The sequence below is a fragment of the Mustela nigripes genome, chromosome 7, assembly GCF_022355385.1.
Source record: "Mustela nigripes isolate SB6536 chromosome 7, MUSNIG.SB6536, whole genome shotgun sequence".
In the NCBI taxonomy this organism is placed as follows: domain Eukaryota; kingdom Metazoa; phylum Chordata; class Mammalia; order Carnivora; family Mustelidae; genus Mustela; species Mustela nigripes.
Window position 1 is genome coordinate 54616719 of NC_081563.1, and position 23455 is coordinate 54640173.

The window sequence follows — 23455 nt, forward strand, 5'->3', positions numbered from 1 at the left end:
CTCCCTGCGTGTGGAGCTGCTTAAGATTATTTTCTCTCTTCCCCAATGCCCCTCCCCCTGTTCACACAAGCATGTGCCCTCTCTCTAAAAATAAATAATCTAGAAAATGTAGTATGTGATTGCTAAAGAACATAAATGAAGTATAATTTTATGTACAGTAACTTCAGTAAAATTAATAAGCCTCCTATTTAGTTGTAATTTAGTTGTAAACCTCTTTGTTTTAGACTAGGCACCATAAACTGGTAGTCAGGCTTTTCATTCAGGTTTTTCTTTCTTTTTTTCAAGTTTTGCTTTGAAAAGTATATGTACCTTCCATCTCACCACAGTCCCCAGCACTCCCTACAATCTTCTCCTGAGCACACTTCACTACAGTATACCTGGCATCTGCAGGCATTTGAATTTGCAACTTATGATTTAAACTACACCTATATTGTTAGATGCCTTTTTCTTCACATGTGACATTGTGTACCAGTTGCTACTAGTTGCTTCATCAATAGCTATTCATTTCTTCTTCAGTACTAATATTTATTCCAATTTTATTTAGGATAACAATGTACCCATTTAAAAATATCCAAATGCCCAGAATTCCCTGTAGCTATGGATGGCCAAATGACAGGTTCTAACAAAGGATGTTAAGAGTTGTGTATTAACCAGATTTTCTAGTTTCCGCATCTAATGTTTTGATATTGGCATCTTGGACTAAGGAAAGACTCTCTCTCCCAGGGTTATGGGCTTCTTAAAGACAGTAAATGACTCACCTGCAAGGATACCTTTCATAAGCAAACTAACCAATCTGAAGCCTGTACTCCCAATTATGGCTCTACCTGGCTCTTATGCTGCCCCAATCACCCCAGGACTAGGCATCAGACAACTAGGGACAGGCCCTACAGCTCAGAGCCCCATAAAACTATTCAAACTAGACCATCCTATACCTTCTAGCCTTGCCCTGCCCATCCATTGCTGAGAAAACCGTAAGAAAGTTTTTCCTGCAGTTCCCTTGCTCTGCCTCTACCTTCAACCAACCTCATGTGGCCCCACATGACACTGTGTGTCTTTCTGTCTCTTGGGAACTGTGAATAATAAATTATCTTTTCAATGCCAATCATCTTCTAATCTGTTGGCCTCACCGTTCCTAAACAAAACAACAAAATCTATGTTATTTTAAAACAGTGGAGCTTCTGGAAAAATTACAGTCTTCATGATAACAAGGAAAGGCTCACCTGGCATGGACTTTTTTTGCCCGCTGACTTTCCCTTTTCTTACTGTGTAAATGGGACACTTTAAGGTACAGCCTGCAGGCATGAAAGCCACCTGCAAAGGATGAAAAAGGAAGAAAGCAGAAGAGCCCATTCCTTGAGTATCTGCACTGGCCCTGGACTGACTGCCCCAGAGATTCTCTGACAAAAGAAAACTGTTTGATTAAACTGCTGTTTGTCACATTTCTGTTACTTGTTGCCAAAAGCAATTATGATTAATATCCTTTACTCTGACAATAGTTATATTGATACTAGACATCTAATAATAAATTTATGTTCAGCTAGTCAGAGAAGGAATATTAGAAAACAGAGAAGCTAACCAAATTGAACATTCAAGCTCCCCCAAATTTTTTTAATAGTAAAAAAATTGCATAGCATACAGCAGGAGCTAAAGAATACACAGGCTAGCAGGTAATGCTAAAATCACCCCATCCTTTGTTTTTGTTTTTTAAAATATTTTATTTATTTGACAGAGAAAGAGAGGGAGCATGAACATAAGCAGGGAGAGTGAGAGCTGCAGGCAGAGGCAGCAGCAGGCTCCCCACTGAGCAGGGAGCCTGCTCTGGGCTCAGTCCTAGGACCCTAGGATCATGACCTGAGCTGAAGGCGGCCACTTAACCCACTGAGCCATCCAAGCACCCACCCCTAGCCTTTGTTAACAACAGATAAAATGACAGCAATTCTTCTTCAGATACTACAGAACAAACCAACCCTTTTTTTTTTTAAGATTTTATTTATTTATTTGACAGAGAGAGATTACAAGTAGGCAGAGAGGCAGGCAGAGAGAGAGAGGAGGAAGCAGACTCCCCGCTGAGCAGAGAGCCTGATGCGGGACTCGATCCCAGGACCCTGAGATCATGACCTGAGCTGAAGGCAGCGGCTTAACCCACTGAGCCACTCAGGCGCCCCCAAACCAACCCTTTTTATTTGAATTCTTCATATTGTTTCTTGAATGGGAACAGGACTATTTTTGTATCATTGTTGTATCAATAAAATGTAGATTTCTTATCTCTGATTTTCTGGTTCTAAACTGAATGTTTCATGCATTATGATAAGGACAGGTCCTTTCTCTTTGTCTTCATGCCTCGCTTTTAAGACATGAAGTTTGTGCTAAAATACAAGACATGAACATAAAAGAACTGTGATTTGTTTGCCAAATATTTATTTTTGGCATTTACTGAAGTCAAACAAAATGAAGATATCCTTATGCTACTAGCAGAAATGCCTGGATGTTTTGAATCAAGGTCTCTGACCTATTTGTTTATTATTTCCAACATTCAAAAAATAAAAAACAAACCTGAATAAAGTAAAAGTGGAAAGCTACTGGAGCCTGAAACAGAATACAATGGTACCTTTCATTTCACTTTTGCCTCTATATATTTACTGAAAAGCCAACAGCAGTTAATTTTTCTTAAAATGCTTCCCTAAAGAAATTTCTGAATATCACAGACAGGTATAATATATCTCATAAATACAATGTCCCCAGGTAAACTGGCTCCTATAAACATAAATGAACAGAAAAGAGGGAAGATTCATTTTTTCCAGTATGAATTACATAACACACCAAAGGCTAAATTTTTCTTGTATAATACTTTTTATAACTTATAGTGCTATCACACAAAATTATCTGGTTTGCTCCATCAACAACAGACAATAAATAAATAAATAAATACATAAATACAACAGAGAAATTAAAAAGTGACAAATTCAAACTTTTGTTAGAGAAAACTAAACAGCCCTCTGGTGTGGGATTTGAGTCTGTATTATGAGAAAATGCATAAACCTAAAGAAGTACAGCATCTATTTCAGACATAATTTACATAAAATATTTTCCTCAAAGTTGTGTATGTGGCAAGTAAAGAAAATCTAAAATTAAGACTTGAATTAAGTGGAGACTCGTTACTGTAGTCTACAGCCATACCACCCTGAACACACCCAGTCTCATCTGATCTCAGAGGCTAAGCAGCGTGGGGTCTGGTTAGTAACTTGGATGGGAGGCTGGTTACTGTGAACCAGCTGACAAACCATGTAATTTTCTTATCAAGAGTGTTTTAAAGTTATCAGATGAAGGACACACTCCAGAGCTCAATCAAACTGAGACTCTGTCATAACATTGGATAAGTCCATCTTATTCCTCAACAGGGCAAAAGTTAGTTGATACAAAGTGTTTAATATTATTACACTTCGAATGTACCAAAGGTCATTTTTTTTTTATATTAACAAAGGGCAATTTTGAGGAAACAAACTTGATTTTTGCCAGAGGCTTTCTAGACAGATTCCAGTAAGCTCACTTTAAGAGGTTATAATTAATAACTGGATGTGAAATGGGTCTTTGAAACTTGTGAAATACTTTCCCACAAGACTAATGGTATAATAGTAGTTAAGTTATCAGGCTATCTCACAAGCATCTATTTAATCCACAATACTGGTGAAATATGGATCACTTAGATTTTAAAAAGTAAAATCCAATACCTTCTGAGCTCCTAAGTCAAGGTTGCTGAATGGTCAGCCAATATGATGGACCTGTGCTGACCCGATATCACTGAAATCTGAACTCACCCAACCTGTCTGGCTTGCAATGCTACTTGCAAAGTGAATGCTACACAAATGTGAGAATCGTCCTTATCAAGAATATCAAAGTGAATGCTACACAAATGTGAGAATTGTCCTTATCAAGAATCGTCCTTATCAAGAATAACATAATGAGTAAAAACAGAAACAAAACTCAGACAAAACCGGGTTTAAATTCCCTCTTGAGACTTTGGTAAAGTTTCTGCAAAGTTATTTAATTCAGTTCGGCAGATATTTCTTAAGGAATTACTCTGTGCGAAGCATTCTTCATGTGTCTACAAGAGGTTTCCAACTCTGATTTTGCAACAAAATCATCTTCAGAGTTCTTAAAAATACAGATACCCAAATGCTACCAAAAGAATCAAATTACCAGAGGAAAGAGCTCAAACAGAGGTATGGAGGCATGTGAGAAGATGGTATATTCAGGTTGAGTAATATCCAGGAGACAGTTTAGAGAGACTGATTTAGAAATAAATATATATGTATGTGTGTGTATATATATATGTACGTAAGTACATACATATATATATACACACAAGAAAAGTAATTCACTATACACCTATCAGAATGGCCAAAACCCAAATCACTGACAACACAAAATGCTAGTGAGATTGTGGAACAGGAAATCATCCATTGATGATGGGAATGCACAACGGTATATAGCCACCTTCAAAGACAGTTGCAGCTTCTTACAAAACTAAGCACACACTTACCATATGATCCAGCATCTGAGCTCCTTGGTGTTTTTACCCAAATGAACTGAAAACTTATGTCTACACAAAAACTTGCACATGGATGTCTGTAACAGCTTTCATTCATAATTGCCAGAACTGGGAATAACCAAGATATCCCTCAGCAGGTAAAGGAATAAACTAAAGAACATCCAGATAATGGACTATTACTCATCACTAAAGAGCCATGAAGAACCTTATACACACATTACTATTTGAAAGAAACCAATCTAGGGGCACCTGGGTGGCTCAGTCAGTTAAGGTCTGCCTTTGGCTCAGGTCATGATCTCAGGGTCCTAGAATGGAGCTCCTGCTCCACAGGGAATCTACTTATCCCTCTCTCTCTCCCCGCCCTGCCCCCACTCTTGCTCTGTCACTTTCTCTCAAATAAATAAAATATTTTTTAAAAAAAATGAAAGAAACCAATCTTTAAAAGTCTATATATACATACTGTATAATTCCAACTATATAATATTCTGGAAAAGGTAAATCTATGGAGACAGTAAAAAGTTCAGTAGTTGCCAGAGGTTGGGAGAGAAAGGACAGAACACAGAGCACTTTTAGAGCAGTGAAACTATTCTGTGTGATACTATAATAGTCATATGAGTCATTACACATTTGATAAAACCCAAAGAATGTGTACCAAGAGTGAACCTTAGTGTTAAACTATGGACTCTGGATGATAATGACAAGTCAATATAGGTTCTTCGAATAAACCACTGTGGTATGAAATGTTGATAGGGAAGTTATGGGGGAAGAGGTATATACAGAAACTCTCTGTACTCTGCACTCAATTCTGCTATGAACCTAAAACTAAGCAACAATGTCCCTAAAAGTTAAAGGGGAACAGTGATGTAATGTGATTATCCCACAAGCCTAGTCAGGATTTATCAAGTCATCCAATGTCATACACATTCCATCACAGAGCCGGGAAACCATAGATCATACATTCCCTTAGACTGAAGGGCCTTTCCCTCTCTACCATCCACTCTAACCTACCAAACTTCTAACTGTTCTGACACTTCAAATTCAGCTCAACGTCACTGAGTTCACGAAACCTTCCCTGAAGCCTCATCTTAACTGAGAGTTTCTTCTTATACCTCTTTGTATCATGGAACATTCTTTTCTGTTTGGCTCATGATACTGAAACAAACTTTTAATTAAATGTGACCTTTCAAAAGTCAGAGGTTATGCTTAGAAATCCAGATTTCTTACTACTCTTGAAAATAACAATAGGACACTGTTACCAGTTAGGCATGGGGTGAAGAGCAGGGACCACATTACAGATCCCTTTCGTTGTGGCCTTCCCCAAACTGAGGCAGTTGTCATCTATGACACTGCTTTTAGTTACCATAATCCCTGTTTTTCTCCCTCCCTCCAATTTCACTTACTCAAGGTGCCTGCCTGGCTCCGGTCCCCATTCCCATTTGCAGCCAGTGTTTAGTTACCTGTTTCTCTGTCTCTCATACCTATGAAACTGTAGTGTCTTGAGAGTAACAACTTCTCTTACATCCCTCCATTCTGGGGGTATATATTCAACTATTTTCTGAATTTACCAAGTCATTACTCAATAAAATAGAAAAAGTGCTAACATCTAATCCATCATGAATCCATCATGAAAGCATTTAATCCATTGCTTCATAGGCTTTAGCAGTTGGTAGCACCACTTCTTTACTATATAAATTCTGTATCCTTTTCACACCTGAGTTACAAGTAAGCTCTTCTTGAGGGTTGGTAGAATGAAAAAGAGAGACATGGAAGAAGGCCTACTATGTGCCAGGCACTGTACTGGGTTCAATAACTAAGGCAGTTGGTGGTGGGAGAGGGGAGGAATATCCAGCAGCTAGGGGTGCTTAGCACATCCCTGGGAAGTAGGACCAGCATTCCAGAACAGCTAGTGAGCTTCTGCAACAAGAAGAAATAATGCAGAGTCCAGGCCAGAGTAGTTACTGGTTACTTTGTGTAAACTTTGTAGGACACTTAGAGCATTCTTGGGGTGGTGAACTGATGCCAGGAAAGAGTCTATACTAGAGCACCTGACTATCTCCACCGACAACTGAGGGCCTCTTCTCTTTTCAGTTAAAGCAGTCAATTCCATACACCAGCCATTAGGAAGACTACCTAGACAGCTATGTTGTCCTATTCCCTTGGAGGAAAAAGATCAGAAAGAAATGTGTCATATAAACCCTATAAAAACAGAAAAAGGAAAATTTGAAATCAGAAATAGTAGTTTTCTTTTAAGGGTAGTTTTCTTTTAAGGCTTTTAAAAAAGAGACTAATCAGTTTTATTTAAGAAAAATCATAAAGCAGGGGCACCTGGGAGGCTCAGTGGATTAAGCCTCTGCCTTCGGCCCAGGTCATGGTCTCAGAGTCCTGGGATCGAGCCCCGCATCAGGCTCTCTGCTCAGCGGAGAGCCTGCTTCCTCCTCTCTCTCTGCCTGCCTCTATGACTACTTGTGTGTCAAATAAATAAAATCTTCTTAAAAAAAAAAAAAAAAAAGAAAGAAAAGAAAAAAAAACCATAAAGCAAATAATTGGGCCTAAAGGTCCTCTGTTGCTTGAGATGCTGTACTGTAAAACATTTTTTTAGAAGTCTATTTTTTATTTAAGATAATTGTAGGTTCACATATAATTAGAAGATACAATACAGAAAAATCTCTTGTACCATATCCCCAATTTTCCCCAGTGGTAACATCTTGTAACACTATAATATGATATCCCAACTAGATATTGATATTGATACAGTCAAGATACAAAACATTTCCATCACCACAAAAATCCCCCATGTTGCTGTGTTATAGCCATACCAACTCCCTCCTACTCTCTTTCCCCCTTCTTTTAATTCCCGGCAACCAGGAATCTGTTCTCCATGTTTATAATTCATCATTTCAAAAGCATTATGTAAATAAACTCATACAATAAGTAACCTTTGGGACTGGCTGCTTTCACCCAGGATAATTCCATGGAGATTCATTCTGCCGTAAAACCTTTAATTGGTATAGATCATAAAACAGAATTACAACCTAGTAAACAAAGACCCTGGGTTCACTGTAGACTCCCACTAAAGCAAATGGCACAAGAAAATTAAATTTCACTGTGCTCTGTTATCTTTGTCTTCTTGCCACTGTAAAAATGTAAAGACATTCTTATGAAATTGTTTCACCACCAAATCCATTTTAAACACTGGAATCATAAACCTTTATGCTTGTATGACCATGAAGGCTTGAGAAACTTGTCTCCAAAAAACATGATTTGTTAAGTGAGTTCCAAAATCATCCTTATGATTAATCATCACATATTAATAATCAATCATTATGAATAACTTGCAATGAGCTACCTGAATTTTCCTACTTTAACTAAGTCTTTGCTCTCTCACACTACAAAAAAAGCCTCACTGGAATTTCTGCTGTTTGAAACAGTGCCTTCATGTTGCATCGTTGTTTGTTCATTTTTTAAGATTTTATTTATGGGGGGGGGGCACAGAAGGTGAGGGAGGGGAGGAAGCAGACTCCCCACTGGGCAGGGAGCCTGGCAGGGCTCAATCCCAGGACACCCTGGAGATCAGACCTGAACGGAAGGCAGATGCTTAACCAACTGACCCACCCTGTCGCCCCCTCATGTTGAGTTTTAACCACTGCAAAGGAAGAAACATGTCCGTACCAAAATCTTTAAAACCACAACCTGATTTGTTTCTTCTTCAAATTTTTCCTGCCAACACAGTTAGGACATTGTTCATAACCACTTCTAACAGCTGCCAAACTTGGCAAGAGAATCTCATCACTGAATATTTGAAAAGAAGAAGTAAAATTCTGACCAGATAGACTAGCTTTCTACTCCTTTCTACTACTCTTAATACTCTTTCTACTCTACTGTCTTATTTTAAGACAGAAACCAAACTATGCTCATCTCACCTCAGCAAGCCTATAATACAAAGATAAAGCTACAAACAATGAAAGGGTCTGTAACCTGTTGCTACGTTTATAAAACACAGACCTTAAATTTATCGATCTTTTCACCAGATCCACAGTACTCTGTACTGGTGATACAATTTGTTAAGCAAATCAAAACTCAACTGTCACCAGATGTAACATTTCATATATATAGAGAGAGAGAGAGAAAGAGAGACAAGAGTGGGAGAAAAAAAACAAACCTCTCAGGCAGTTCTCTCAAATGTTTGTATAAATTAAACTATGGAGAAACGTAACAGAATGTTATCGAAACATTTAAGTAATTACTTGTCCAGTTAAAAAAATAAACAGCACCATAAAAGACTCTTAATCTCAGGAAACAAGCTAAGAGTTGCTGGAGTGGAGGGGGGTGGGAAGGATGGGGTGGCTGGGTGGTGGACCCTGGCAAGAGTATGTGTTGAGGGGAGTGCGGTGTATTGTGTAAGACTGATGAATTGCAGGGCGCCTGGGTGGCTCAGTGGGTTAAGCCTCTGCCTTCAGCTCAAGTCATGATCCCAGTGTCCTGGGATGGAGCCCCAAGCCCCCCCTTGCATCCCCCCCCCCCATTGCATTGGGCTCTCTGCTCAGCAGGGAGCCTGCTTCCTCCTCTCTCTCTGCCTGCTTCTCTGCCTACTTGTGATCTCTCTCTGTCAAATAAATAAATAAAAATCTTTAAAAAAAAAAAAAGACTGATGAATTGCAGACCTGTATCCTGGAAACAAATAATACAATATAGGTTAATAACAAATAAAACAAATAAACGGCAAGTAAACTTCAACTTTCTCAATACCTTACTTCATGTACACACATGCACACGAACACATAAACACACACAGCTTTAGGACTGACCTCATCAGAACCCCCAATTACCACTCCTTTTCCTGCTCAGAGGAGGGTCCTAAGGCCTAACAGTTCCACTTGGGCACTGGAGGTGAACCCGGGTAATAATCCACACTCTTTACTCTGATACTAGTTCACTGACACCGGTTTGTCTCCACAGCCTGAGAAAACTCCTTGAAGGCAGAGACCCACATCTCCACCACAGTGCTACCACCTGCAAATGTGCTACACAAAGTAGGCACTAAACAAGATACGCTAAATGTTAAGACAATAATACATGTTTTATGTAAAGACCTATGTGATTCCAGAACGCAACAGGAAAATTTTCTAACTCTCAAACATCCTAAGGAGGGTGGAGAATATATATATAGCTCAGTGGCACTATGTGTCCTAAATCTTTAAATAACCATTCTAGGGCTCCATTTTCACACCTGAACAATGAAGATAGTAAGAGCACCTAACTCACAGGATTTTGAATGGGTTATAAAGTTGGTATAGGTTAAGTCCTTAGATCACCGCCAGGAACATTACACAGTACATAAGGGTTAGCTGCTGGTATTATAGGAAAAGACTATTACAATAAAAGTAAGGCTCATGCAGTCCCACAAAAGGCCAAAAGCTTAAAAGAAATTATTGTAGGAAAGCTAAGATCAGAGGTTGGCAAACTTTTTCTGTAAAGGACCAGAGTCTACTATAAATACTGTACCTTGTCAGGCCAAGAGACAATATCCTCAACCCTTGGGTCAATGATTCTCCCTGAAAGGCTAGCAAGCTTTTGGTTTGTTTACATTTCACATTTTAAAACTTAAGAGCCGTTCTTACTACGTGGGCCGGTAAAAAACAGGCTGTATTGGGACTCAGGGACATGAGCTTGCCGACCTCTGGGTAAGACTGTAATAACGATAATACAAGTCAGTGCTTTTTAAAGGCAACATAAGGAAACGTTTGTGAGTTGGTTAAAGTTGACTGAAAAACGTGCTGCTCGCAGACTTCTAAAATCCAGACATGCAGGGCCGTAGTAGCGGGGAAGCCAGAAACGGGGAGTAGGGCTTCGAGAAACAGCGAGGACCTAGCACGGCTCTCCGGGTCCGGCAGAGCCCCCCTGCCACACTTACTCCCAGCAGCGGCCCGCGGCCGATCACCGTCTCCCCGGGCGCCAGGGCCACCCGGGGGCCGCCGTCCCGCGGCTGCAGCTCGAAGCCCCCAGACATGGCGGCGAGTCCTACACCCCTTCGCAAGGAGACGGTCCCCGCAGCCGTTTCCGCCTTCCATGGACACGCGCGGGTCCTAGGAAGGCCCTTAGAAAAACGCAGGGGGAGGGGGAGCACAGGCTCCGCTCGAACGTCTCCAGGCCTCGCGCAGCTGGGGCCCCAGCTCCGCGTCTGGAGGCCCGCCCCCTCCCTCCGTCCAGTGACGCGCGGCCGAGATTCTTCCAACACTCCGCCTCAAAATTATTTTTTAAAAGCCCGGGCTAACCACCCCCACCCTTTCTCACCGCGCCGTGAAGTATGTCGGGGCTTGTAGTCCTTGACGTCTCCTTCTCCTCTCTTGTTGAACTGAGGCACCCTGGTAAAACTACCACTCCCAAAAGGCAACGCGCGCTTCTCTCTACGCCTGTGCGAAATCCGAGTCAGCAAGGCGGGGCCAGCAGAGGGCGGGACTGAAGGGACTATGGCGAAGGATTCGAATTCCAAAGGAGTTAATTCGCCGGTGGAGCTACGGTGGCACTGGAGGTAGGAGGGTCTTCCCTTCCAGCCCACATCTGGACAGCTCAGCCTCTGCTCAGTCAGCCTCTGCTCAGTCAGCCTCTGCTCAGCCCTCTGGAACTGCGGTGACAGTCGGTGCTGACGGTTGTTATCGTCGCTTATTTGTCATTGCTCGGTGTTCCTGGGACTCGGGCAGCTGCACACTGCGCGAGACCCTCAAGGAGGGTGGCTCAGTGGGATGTGGGGTCATTCCTTCCGACCCGTGGGGTTGATCTGCGCTGCCTCCCGATCCCTTGCTCCCTGTGACACCTGAAAAGGGGCGAGCTCTTATCCAAATAGAAAGGTAATTCAGCATATTATGGTTCAGGAAGAAGAAGTGGCAGAAGAGGGATAGTTGTCCAGGTATCCAATCAAAACTGGACTTAGAAGAAGATGCCTAGTGGAAGTTTAGGAACCTCACCAAGGCACCCCCAACGGTTAAATTCAAAAAATTAATTTGCCTCATGAGGAAGAACAATAACGAGAGGACGCATTTTATTCCCCATTGAGATTCCGGGGAAAGTAACAAATGTCTAAACGCATGGTAATGTTCTCTTAATATGAGATTTTTTTTTTCAAGAATATAGTAGTTTGGCTTGGTTTCTATTGACGGGGAGTGATGAGTTCCCTGGCAAAAATTTGTTCTTGACTCATGAATTTGTTTCTATCAGTTTGCTTCCTCACTTCCCCAAAACTTCGAGAGGAAGTCCTCTGTTGAGCAGAGACATTAAAATTCTAACCACCATAGCCAATTCGGATCATAAACAACCAAATGAATGGGAGCAACTGTGGCCTTGGCAAGTCCGGAAACATAGGTGAGTAACAGGTCTAGAAAAGGGAATAATCACTAACTGAGTTAAAAAGAAGTATTTAACAAACCCCTCCTCCTGCATTGTCACCCCCCCCATTATAAAAGGAAGTACAATATGGAATAAGCTGATTTTAAGTAATATGAGCTGTCTTTATATGCAAAAATAGCCCCGTGCTTTGAACTGATTTTGGATATATAGATCCTTTCATATATATATATATATAATCTTTAATTATATGTTGTACCTAGCTGAATCATAAACATTGTTTATAGTTGTTACTGTTGCTTTATGGCCTCAATGACTTCTTAGTTCATAATTATGCATGTAGGATAGCTTCAAGAGGCCATTTCTAAAACACTAATCTGAACTGAATACTTGAGTCCTTGTGTTATCATTGTAACCTGGACTTTGACCTCTTGTCTATTTCAGGTATTATTTATGTTGACTGTGAGCACCTACCTACTAGTAGATAAATCATTATATATGCTACAAAAGTACATCAGATTTATGATTAAGTCACAAATTGTAGATAAAGAACGTAATGACAAGGCATCAGTTCCCACAGACAACTATTCAGAAGTTTAAGAGAATTGAATCATATGCATTTTCAGAAATATTTTGGGCAAATGCTTAGAATCAAATATGCTCCTACAACAGTCATTTCTACTACTAAATTCAAATTATAGTCTGTAAAGAATCACTTCTCTTTAGTAGCTAATGTTCTTTGGGAGGAGAAAAACAAATGTTTAGAAACAAACCCATTTACCAAAAACATTTAAAAAGAAGAAGGGAAGTAACGTGTTGAGTTCCTCCCATGTGCAATTCAGATGTGAAGCTAGGTGCTTTACACATAATCCTTGTTAATCCTCTGTTAATCCTTGTAAGAACACACAGGAGAGATGCATCATTGGCCCCATTTTACAGATTGAAAAACTCAAGAAAGTTACGATTCTTTAAATCATACCCAGAACGTATCTGGCTCAGAGTAGGTTCTGTAGTTTGATCTGAAGAGACTGAGCATGTTTAAACTTTGCCTTTTAGGTTACACATGAGGATAATTTGCTAAGACATCAAGCTATGCAGAAAAACTCCGAGAGGAACCATAATTCAAGAATTTCTGGCATAGAATTGAATTCTGTGGATGCTGAGAAGGAAAAAAAAAAGAGTCAAAATAACTTTGTTGAACTGCTACCTCCAGAAGTTACTTTTAAAATTTTCAGTCAGCTAGACATTGGGAGTCTGTGCAGGGCTTCACTAACCTGCAAGAGCTGGAATAACATAGTAAGAAACAGTGACTCCTTGCGGAAACCTCATTGCTTGACTCTAGGAACTGTATGCCAAAGGGAAATAGACGATGATCTAGAAAGTGGATACTCCTGGAGAATAAGTTTAGTCTTTGTAGTCTGTAGTGTTTTTGACAATGTGGTGGTAGGCCAACTCCACCTTCTGCATGAGGAGGTAGGATTTACTAGACAGAGTGGCATACAGAGTGTGTTGGCTTTTGAAGTTACTCTTCTCTTACAAACCATCCCGTCCATTCTTTTACATTTTTTTTTTTAATCCTAAATTTGGGCATATTCCTCTGTTAGCTACTTCCTTCTACTTTATCCAAAACTCACAGCAAACTCTGTGGCTCTCCTTGCATGTATACCTGTATGCATATGCCCACATGTAAGCATACACACACAACACATTTATTAGTATATGTGTTTATCAGTGTAAATACTTAATATTCTTTTCAGCCCTGTCAATCAACTCCTCTGGTTTTAAACAAACTCACTACCTACTACATTCTTTAACAATGATGATTTACCTCTTTCAGGTAATACTACTGAGGAATTACCAGAAGAGTAAAGTGAAACACGAATGGCTAAGTGGCAGATACAGCAACATATGTTCTCCTCTGAGCCTACCAGAAAAAATCATGTACCCAATGGATGTAGATACATGGGGGGAAATTCTAGAAGCAGAACTGGAAAGAAAAGCTGAAAAATTACCAAGATCTTATAACTTTGAGACTTTGAAACTAAAATGACTCTTAGGTTCATTTTTTTGTTGTTGTTTACCATTTTAATGTTTAACATTTAGAAGAAAACTAAGTAGAAAATAATGAAAGTCAAACTTTGTTTTTATTCTGCACTTTCATAAAAAATTTTTCTGGTTTTATTGTAAGATTAAAAAAATCATGAAATGTCTGTGTAGGAAATACTATACTGATGGAGTGATTTCAAAATGTGTTGCTTCATGTATTTATAACAGCATATTGCACTACTTTAATGACGAGAATTGATTCGTATTTTCTGAGTAGTAATTCAAAAATTCAGGAAACCATTTCAAGAAACTGATTAGAGATTCATTCAGTAGTAGACCTAATTAGGCTCATAACAGGAAGTAGACCACTAGGAAGATTATCTAAATGAAATTAATCACAACATGTTTAAATGTAGAGTATAATTTATATTTGGATAACTTTAAAATGTCCATTTCAGTGCAATCAGATTGAATTGTCAAACACTGAGCCCATCTTAAAATGTACTAAACTTGAGGTTTAGTTTAAAATTAATCTGACCAGAAGGCTAAAACTTGTGAGAGTAAGATTCCCATCACTTGCCTACTGACCTAGAACTGCTCTCAGGGACATATGGAAAGTTTCCAGAACACTTGAACTGCCAGTTTTTCTTGGCAAAAGCTTTCTTTCTAACAACCTTTTAGCACCATCTAGTGTACTACTGGTAGATAACCAAGACAAAGGACTTGAGGTCCTTTTTGTTTTCCTCACATTTCAAAGAAATATATATATATATTATTTTAGAGAACCCCATATACCTGACTTGTTGGAGTTTATAGGTTCTCCAGGAACCTTCAGTTTAACTTTTGTTCTCTTTTTCTTAAAAGTAGATTGTATGGTACTTACTCTACCAGATTGTTCATTCTGAATCTGTGGTTAGCACCATGGTTTAAAAAAAAAAAAAAAAGTATCTACAAAACTAGTTAGTATAGCATTTTCTTTTTAATTGTGCTCCATAGCACAAAAAAGAATAATCCATGGAAGCTGTATTTTAAAAAGACACACAGTATCAGAAAGATGCCTCACTCTATACAAATGCCCCTTGTTGGATCAAGCAGGTGAGGATCAACTAGAAGGGGCCTTGAAGTGCCATCTTTAAGAATAATTAACAATCCCTTCTAGAGAAATTCCTCTCACCTCCCACCCACCCAACTCTCTTCTTGGCAAATTTTCTTGTAAAACTTACCTTCTTTACCTGGAAATCATCCCTATATTGTACCATTCTGGATTAAGTGACCTTCAATAGAGTTCCCGTAGTTCTGTGTACATACCACTCTTAAAGCTGTCTACCACATTAAATTGTCTGTTTTGTTTGTCTCCCCCGTTAGACTGTGAGCTTCTTGAAGGCAGGGACCATTTATTTATTTTTATGTTCCCCAAACCTGGAATATAATAGGTATTCCACAAAGATTTGTTAAATTATTTCTATATTATTTATTTTAATCCTTCCCAGACAGTATAATAAAAATAATTTGCTATATTATTAGCAGACAACACTGTACTGAAATGCAATGTACAACCCATAAGATAGATGGATTGCTTACTATTAATGCAAATACATGAATAATTGTTTTAGTCTTCTCAAAAGCTGTAAGAGAGAAACAGGGAAATAGAAATGTTTTGTTTTATGTTCTGGAATAAACATTTGAAAATAAACTTAACCCAAAATTATCACTTATTTTTTAAAAAGATTTTATTTATTTGAAAGAAAGAAAATGAAAGAGAGAGAGCATGAGAGGGTACAGGGGCAGAGGGAGAAGCAGACTCCCCACTGAGCAGGGAACCTGATGTGGGATTTGATCACATGACTCCAGGATCATGACCTGAGACAAAGGCAGTTGCTTAACCAACTGAGCCACCCAGGTGCCCCAATATCAATTATTTTTAATTATTGGATCATCCTAATGAGTTTTGGTGTTTTTTCATGTGTTCTTTTTTTAATTTTTAAATTTTTTAAATTTTTAATTTTTTTAAATTAACATATAATATTTGCTTCAGGTCTGTGAATCATCAGTCTTAACAATTCACACCACTCATCATAGTGCATACCCTCCCCAAGGTCCATAACCTAGCCACTCTATCCCTACCCCCGCACCCACCAGCAAACCTCAACTTCTTTCCTGAGATAAAGAGTCTCATAGTTTGTCTCCCTCCCCAGTCCCATCTTCTTTCTTTTTTCTCTCCCTACCCTCCATGGCCCCCACCCTGCCTCTCAAACTCCTTATATCATAGAGGTCATATAATAGTTGTCTTTCTCTGATTAACTAATTTCACTTAGCACAATACCCTCTAGTTCCATCCACATCACTGCAATTTGGAAGATTTGGGGGGGTTGATGGCTGCGTAGTATTCCAGTGTGTGTGTGTGTGTGTGTGTGTGTGTATGTCACAACTTCTTTATCCATTCGTCTGCTGATGGACTTCTGGGTTCTTTCCATAGTTTGGCTATTGTGGACGTTACTGCTATAAACATTGGGGTGCAGGTGCCTCTTCAGATCACTACATTTGTATCTTTAGAGTAAATACCCAGTAGTGCGATTGCTGGGTCATAGTGTAGATCTGTTTTCAGCTTTTTGAAGAACCTTCATACTGTTTTCCAGAGTAACTGCGCCAACTTGCATTCCCACCAACAGTGTAGGAGGATTCCCCTTTCTCTGCATCCTTGCCAACAGCTATTGTTTCCTGACTTGTTAATTTTAGCCATTCTGACTGGTGTGAGGTGGTATCTCACTGTGGTTTTGATTTGTATTTCCCTGAAGCTGAGTAATGTGGAGCACTTTTTCATGTGTCTGTTGGCCATTTCGATGTCTTCTTTGCAGAAATGTCTGTTCATGTCTTCTGCTCATTTCTTGATTGGATTATTTGTTCTTTGGATGTTGAGTTTGTTCTTTATAGATCTTTATAGTTCTTTATAGATTTTGGATACTAGCCCTTTATCTGATTAAGACATTGGCAAATACCTTCTCCCATTCTGTTGGTTGTCTTTTGGTTTTGTTGACTGTTTCCTTTGCTATGCAAAAGCTTTTGATCTTGATGAAGTCCCAGTAGTTCATTTTTGCCCTTGCTTCCCTTGCCTTTGGTGATGTATCTAGGAAGAAGTTGCTGTGGCTGAGGTCAAAGAGGTTGCTGGCTATGTTCTCCTCAAGGATTTTTATGGATTCCTGTCTTACATTACGGTCTTTCATCCATTTTGTGTCTATTTTTCTGTGTGGTATAAGGAAATGGTCCAATTTCATTCTTCTTCATGTGGCTCTCCAATTTTCCCAACACCATTTATTGAAGAGACTGTCTTTTTTCCATTGGACTTTCTTTCCTGCTTTGTCGAAGATTAGTTAACCATAAAGTTGAGGGTCCATTTCTCAGCTCTCTATTCTGTTCCATTGATCTATATGTCTGGTTTTTTTTGTGTGTGTCAGTACAATACTGTCTTGATGATGACAGCTTTGTAATAGAACTTGAAGTCTGGAATTGTGATGCTGCCAACTTTGGTTTTCTTTGTCAACATTCCTCTGGCTATTCAGGGTCTTTTCTTTCTTTCTATTTTTTTTTTTTTTTTTTTTTTAGATTTTACTTATTTATTTGACAGAGAAATCACAAGTAGGCGGAGCAGCAGGCAGAGAGAGAGGGGGAAGCAGGCTCCCTGCTGAACAGAGAGCCCAATGTGGGACTCGATCCCAGGACCCTCAGATCATGACCTGAGCCAAAGGCAGAGGCTTAACCCACTGTGCCACCCAGGCGCCCCTCAGGATCTTTTCTAGCTCCATATAAATTTTAGGATTATTTGTTCTATTTCCTTGGAAAAAATTGATGGTATTTTGACAGGGATTGCATTAAATGTGTAGATCAGTCTAGGTAGCATATACATTTTCACCATATTTGTTCTTCCAATCCATAAGCATGGAATGTTTTTCCATTTCTTTTTGTCTTCCTCAATTTCTTTCATGAGTATTTTATAGTTTATTGAGTACAGATTCTTTGCCTCTTTGGTTAGGTTTATTACTTGGTATCTTATGGTTCTGGGTGCAATTGTAAATGGGATCAACTCCTTAATTTCTCTGTCTTCTGTTTTGCTGTTGTTATATAGAAATGAAACTGATTTCTGTGCATTGATTTTACATCCTAACACTTTACTGAATTCCTATATGAGTTCTAGCAATTATGGAGTGGAGTCTTTTGAGTTTTCCACATAAAGTACCATATCATCTGCCAAGAGTGAGAGTTTGACTTCTTTTTTCCCTATTCAGATGCCTTTTATTTCTTTTTGTTGTCTGACTGCTGAGGCTAGGACTTTGAGCACTACGTTGAATAGCTGTGGTGTTAGTAGACAGCCCTGCCATGTTCCTGACCTTAGCAGAAAAGCTCTCAGTTTTTCCCCATTGAGAATGATATTCGCTGTGGGTTTTTCACAGATGGCTTTGATGATATTGAGGTATGTACCCTCTATCACTACACTTGAAGAATTTTGATCAAGAAAGGATGCTGTACTTTGTCAAATGCTTTTTCAGCATCTATTGAGAGTATCATAGGTTCTTGTTCTTTTATTAATGTACTGTATCACATTGATTGATTTGCGGATTTTGAACCAAACTTGTTGCCCAGGAATAAATCCCACTTGGTCATGGTGAATAATCCTTTTAATGTACTGTTGAATTCTATTGGCTAATATTTTGGTGAGAATTTTTGCATCCATATTCATCAAGGACATTGGTCTGCAATTCTCTTTTTTGATGGGGTCTTTGGTTTGGGGATCAAGGTAATGCTCGCCTCATAAAATGAGTTTGGAAGTTTTCCTTCTATTTCTATTTTTTGGAAAAGTTTCAGGAGAATAGGTATTAATTCTTCTTTAAATGTTTGGTAGAATTCCCCTGGGAAGCCATCTGGCCCCAAACTGATGACTGTTTCAATCTCCTTCCTGGTGATGGGTCTGTTCAGGTTTTCTATTTCTTCCTGGTTCAGTTTCGGTAGTTTATACATCTCTAGGAATGCATCCACTTCTTCCAGAATGTCAAATTTGCTGGCGTATACTTGCTCATAATAAGTTCTTATAATTGTTTGTATTTCTTTGGTGTTGGTTGTATCTCTCCTCTTTCATTCATGATTTTGTTAATTGGGGTCATTTCTCTTTTCCTTTTGATAAGTCTGGCCAGGGGTTTATCAATCTTATTAATTCTTTCAAAGAACCAGCTCCTATTTTTGTTGATTTGTTCTACTGCTCTTTTGGTTTCTATTTCATTGATTTCTGCTCTGATCTTTATGATTTCCCTTCTCCTGCTGGGTTTAGGCTTTCTTTGCTGTTCTTTCTCCAGCTCCTTTAGATGTATGGTTAGGTTGTGTACTTGAGACCTTTCTTGTTTCTTGAGAAAGGCTTGTATTGCTATGTACTTTTCTCTTAGGGCCACCTTTGCTGTGTCCTAAAGATTTTGAACAGTTGTGTTTTCATTTTAATTTGTTTCCATAAATTTTTTTCATTCTTCTTTAATTTCCTGGTTGACCCATTCATTCTTTAGCTTCCATGTATTTGAGTTCTTTCTAACTTTCCTCTTGTGGTTGAGTTCTAGTTTCAAAGCACTGTGGTCTGAAAATATGCAGAGAATGATGCCAATCTTTTGGTACTGTTGAGACCTGATTTGTGACCCAGGATGTGATCTATTCTAGAGAATGTTCCATGTGCACTAGAGAAGAATGTGTTCCTGTTGCTTTGGGATGGAATGTTCTGAATATATCTGTGACATCCATCTGGTCCAGTGTGTCATTCATGCCTTTATTTCCTTTTTGATCTTTTGCTTAGATGATCTGTCCATTTCAGTAAGGGGGTGTTAAAGTCCCCTACTAGTATTGTATTATTGTCTATGTGTTTCTTTAATTTAGTTATTAATTGGTTTATACAATTAGCTGCTCCCATGTTAGGGGCATAGATATTTAAAATTTTAGATCTTCTTCTTGGAAAGACCCTTTATGTATGATATAGTGTCCTTCCTCATATTTTATTATAGTCTTTGGTTTAAAATCTAATTTGTCTGATATAAGGATTGCCACCCCGGCTTTCTTAAGATGTCCATTAGCATGGTAAATTGTTTTCCACCCCCTCACTTTAAATCTGGAGGTTCTTTGGGTCTAAAATGAGTTTCTTGAAGACAGCATATTGATGGATCTTGGTTTTTTATCCATTTTGATACCCTTTGTCTTTTGATTGGGGCATTTAGCCCATTTACATTCAGGGTAACTACTGAAAGATACAAATTGAGTGCCATTGCATTGCCTGTAATGTGACTGTTACTGTATATTATCTCTGTTCCTTTCTGGTCTGTTACTTGTAGGCTCTCTCTTTGCTTAGAGGACCCCTTTCAATATTTCCTATAGGTCTGGTTTGGTGTTTGCAAATTCTTTTCATTTTGTTTGTCCTGGAAGTTTTTTATCTCCTATTTTCAATGACAGCTTACCTGGATATAGTATTCTTGGCTGCATATTTTTCTAGTTTAGTGCTCTAAATGTATCATGCCAGTCCTTGCTGGCCTGCCAGGTCTCTGTGGCTAAGTCTGCTGCCAGTCTAATATTTCTACCATTTTATGTTACAGACCTCTTGTCCTGAGCTACTTTCAGGATTTTCTCTTTGTCACTGAGACTTGTAAGTTTTACTGTTAAATGATGGGGTGTTGACCTATTTGTATTGATTTTGAGGGGGAGTCTCTGTACCTCCTGGATTCTGATGCTTGTTCCCTTTGCCAAATTAGGAAACTCTCTGCTATAACTTGCTGCAATATACCTTCTGCCCCTCTATATCTTTCTTCTTTTTCTGGGATCCCAGTTATTCTAGTATTGCTTTGTCATCTAGAATCACTTACCTCTCGAATTCTTCCCTCATAGTCCAGTGGTTGTTTATCTCTTTTTCTCAGCTTCTTTATTCTCCATCATTTGGTGTTCTATATCACTAATTCTCTCTCCTGCCTCATTCTTCCTAGCAATAAGAGCCTCAATTTTTTATTGCACCTCATTGGTTTTTTTTTTTTTTTTAGTTCAACTTGTTTAGATTTTAGTTCTTTTATTTCTCCAAAAAGGGATTCTCTAGTGTCTTCTATGCATTTTTCGAGCCCAGCTAGCACCTTGATAATAGTCATTCTGAACTCTAGTTCTGACATCTTACTAATGTCCGTTTTGATTAGGTCCCTAGCCATCGGTACTGCCTCTTGGTTTTGTTTTGTTTTGTTTTGTTTTTTTTTGAGGTAAGTTTTCCCACCTTGTCATTTTATCCAGATAAGAATAGATGAATTCTATGGTCTCTCTGATAGGAGGAATGTGAGAGGCAGAGCGGGGGGTCATGGCGGGGGCACGGAGGGAAAAAATGAGATGGGAGCAGGGAGAGAGAATAACCATAAGAGACTCTTAATCTCAGGAAACAAAGTGAGGGTTGCAGGGGGTGGGGGTAGGGATAGGGTGGCAGGATTATGGACATAGGGGAGGATATGTGCTATGGTGAGTGCTGTGAATAGTGTAAGACTGATGATTCACAGACCTGTACCCCTGAACCAAATAATACATTATATATTTTAATAAAATACTTTATAATAATAAAAAAAGAACAGATGAATGAGAACAAAATACTAAAAGTGTAGCAAGGACCCCAGAAAAATATACAGTAACCAAATCAGAGGAGACCTAAAACTGGGGGGAGAAGAAAGAAGGGGGGAAAATAAAAATATATATGTGTGTGTGTGTGTGTGTGTGTATACATATATATGTATATGTGTATATATATATATATATATATATATATATATATATATGAGATATATGTAGGTATGTATTAGCCTGGTGAATACAACAGAGCCACACACTTGATTTTAGATGTATTGTTTTGGTCTGTCAGAAGAAACTGCCTCTCAAAATCTAAAGAAAGAAAAATTTATATATACACAAAAATAAGGGTAAACATGATGAAGGGATGGAAAATGACTGTAAAGATGAACATTTTAAAAGATTCTTAAAAAAGAATTGATGATAAGTTGGTTGAAAATAGAATAATAAAATAAATTTTTTAAAAAAAGAGGAAAGAATGTGATCCAACTAGAGACTAGAACAAAGCCATGTGCTAGATTTATGGTATATTTTGATCTGCTAGAAGAAACTATATCCCAAAATTTTAAAGAAAGAAAAACCTATATGTATACAAAAAATAAGGTTAAATGCAATGAAGGGATAGAATATGATGATAACAATGAAAATTGTAAAACATTTTTTTTAAATGTATTGATAAGATAAAATAGTTTAAAATGTTAAAATAGGAAAGAGGAAAAACTTTTAAAAATAGAATAAGAAAAAAATAAAATTAAAAAAATTTAACTTTGAAAGACGAAAGAATCATGGGGAAAAAGCCACGAATTCTATGGGCCGTATTCCACAAGCTCTGAAGTTTTGTAGTTCTCATTGATTGGAGAACTTGGTCTTGGCTGGATGTTCTTGCTGATCTTCTGGGAGAAGGGCCTGTTGCCATGATTCTCAAATGTCTTTGCCATAGGCAGAATAGCACTGCTCTTGCCAGGGGCCAGCCTAAGTAATCTGCTCAGGTTCGCACTCCAGAGTTTTTGTTCCCTGAACGCTTTCCGTACAACTTTGAAGGACTGGAATGAAAATCGTGGCCTCCCAATCTCTGATCTGTAGGAGCAGAGAGCTTGGGCCCCACTTCTCAGTGTGCCCTTGGAGAAAAGCAATCAATTCCTCCCAACTCCCTGGTCTCCAGCTGCACTCTGTGCTCACCCAGCCTGTGACCAAGCATTTCTGTCTCTGGCACACATCCCCATTTGGAGTCTCCAAACCTAGCAGATTCCTGAAGCGCGCTCCTGTGCCACTCCTTTCAGAGAAGGAAGGAGGGGATCTCCCCGGATTTGCTGTTTGTGGGGTCCTTGCCTGAAGAGTAGTGGCCCAACTGTGCCTTGGATCACGATTTAAGGTAACCCTGAGCTAACAGCCCCTACCTCGTCTCCGTCTCTGTAGCAGGCTTCTCTGCTCTGATAGCTGGGTGCTCTGCCACACTCACACACCTGATCTTTTTGTGACCCTGCGGGTCCTGAGAGCACACTGTCCCCTCAAGGGCTCCACCCCCGCTTAGGCTCTGGAGCAACATCCCTCAGTGGGACATACCTCTAAAAGTTCTGGTTTTGTGCTCTGCTGCTCCACCCCTTGCTGGGAGCTGGCCCCTTCCCCCGGAGTCTATATTCCCATATATCACCTCGGATTCACTTCTCTCCACATCCTACCTTCCAGAAAGTGGTCGCTTTTCTGTTCCTAGAATTGCTGCTCTTCTTTTCAATCTCCTATTGGGTTTGTGGGTGTTCAGAATGCTTTGATAACTAGCTGAACTCCTGGGACCAATAATATTTATCCTCCACCATCTTGTTCCTCTCCACCCTAATGAGTTTTAAGTATTATTTTGCAAATTATACGAATAACCTTTATTTGGTTGCTTTTAGTACAATAGCATTAAAATTATTT

General features: G+C 39.1%; 2 protein-coding genes across 4 annotated transcripts in view; one reads left to right on the forward strand and one right to left on the reverse strand.

Annotated features, from left to right (window-relative positions):
* The window catches only part of APLF (aprataxin and PNKP like factor), a 77082-nt gene extending 66296 nt beyond the window's left edge, over positions 1-10786 (reverse strand). The window contains exon 1 of the mRNA XM_059407782.1: positions 10461-10786. Coding sequence (XP_059263765.1) covers positions 10461-10556 — 96 coding nt within the window. The 5' untranslated portion in view covers positions 10557-10786. The remainder of the gene's footprint in view (positions 1-10460) is intronic.
* A 183-nt stretch (positions 10787-10969) lies between these two features.
* Positions 10970-15631, forward strand: FBXO48 (F-box protein 48). 3 transcript variants are annotated; one of them, XR_009405601.1, is made up of 4 exons: positions 10970-11078; positions 11762-11905; positions 12944-13183; positions 13725-15631. XR_009405601.1 is itself a non-coding variant. In XM_059407783.1 (4 exons), the coding sequence occupies exons 3-4, from the start codon at positions 12980-12982 to the stop codon at positions 13935-13937; spliced, it is 528 nt and encodes a 175-aa protein (XP_059263766.1). In that variant the 5' UTR covers positions 10970-11078; positions 11762-11905; positions 12944-12979; the 3' UTR covers positions 13938-15631. The 3 variants fall into 3 exon arrangements, 1 of the variants encoding a protein (XP_059263766.1); XM_059407783.1 differs by having other exon boundaries at positions 12944-13294; XR_009405602.1 differs by lacking the exon at positions 12944-13183 and having other exon boundaries at positions 10972-11078.
* The last annotated feature ends 7824 nt before the right edge of the window (positions 15632-23455 follow it).

Bases quoted from the DNA above. Each gene is read 5' to 3' on its own strand.
- FBXO48 (XM_059407783.1), top strand. From the start codon at position 12,980: ATGCAGAAAAACTCCGAGAGGAACCATAATTCAAGAATTTCTGGCATA. The intron at 13,295-13,724 runs GTCTTTGTAGTC...TACCTCTTTCAG, and splicing joins ACTCCTGGAGAATAAGTTTA to GTAATACTACTGAGGAATTA.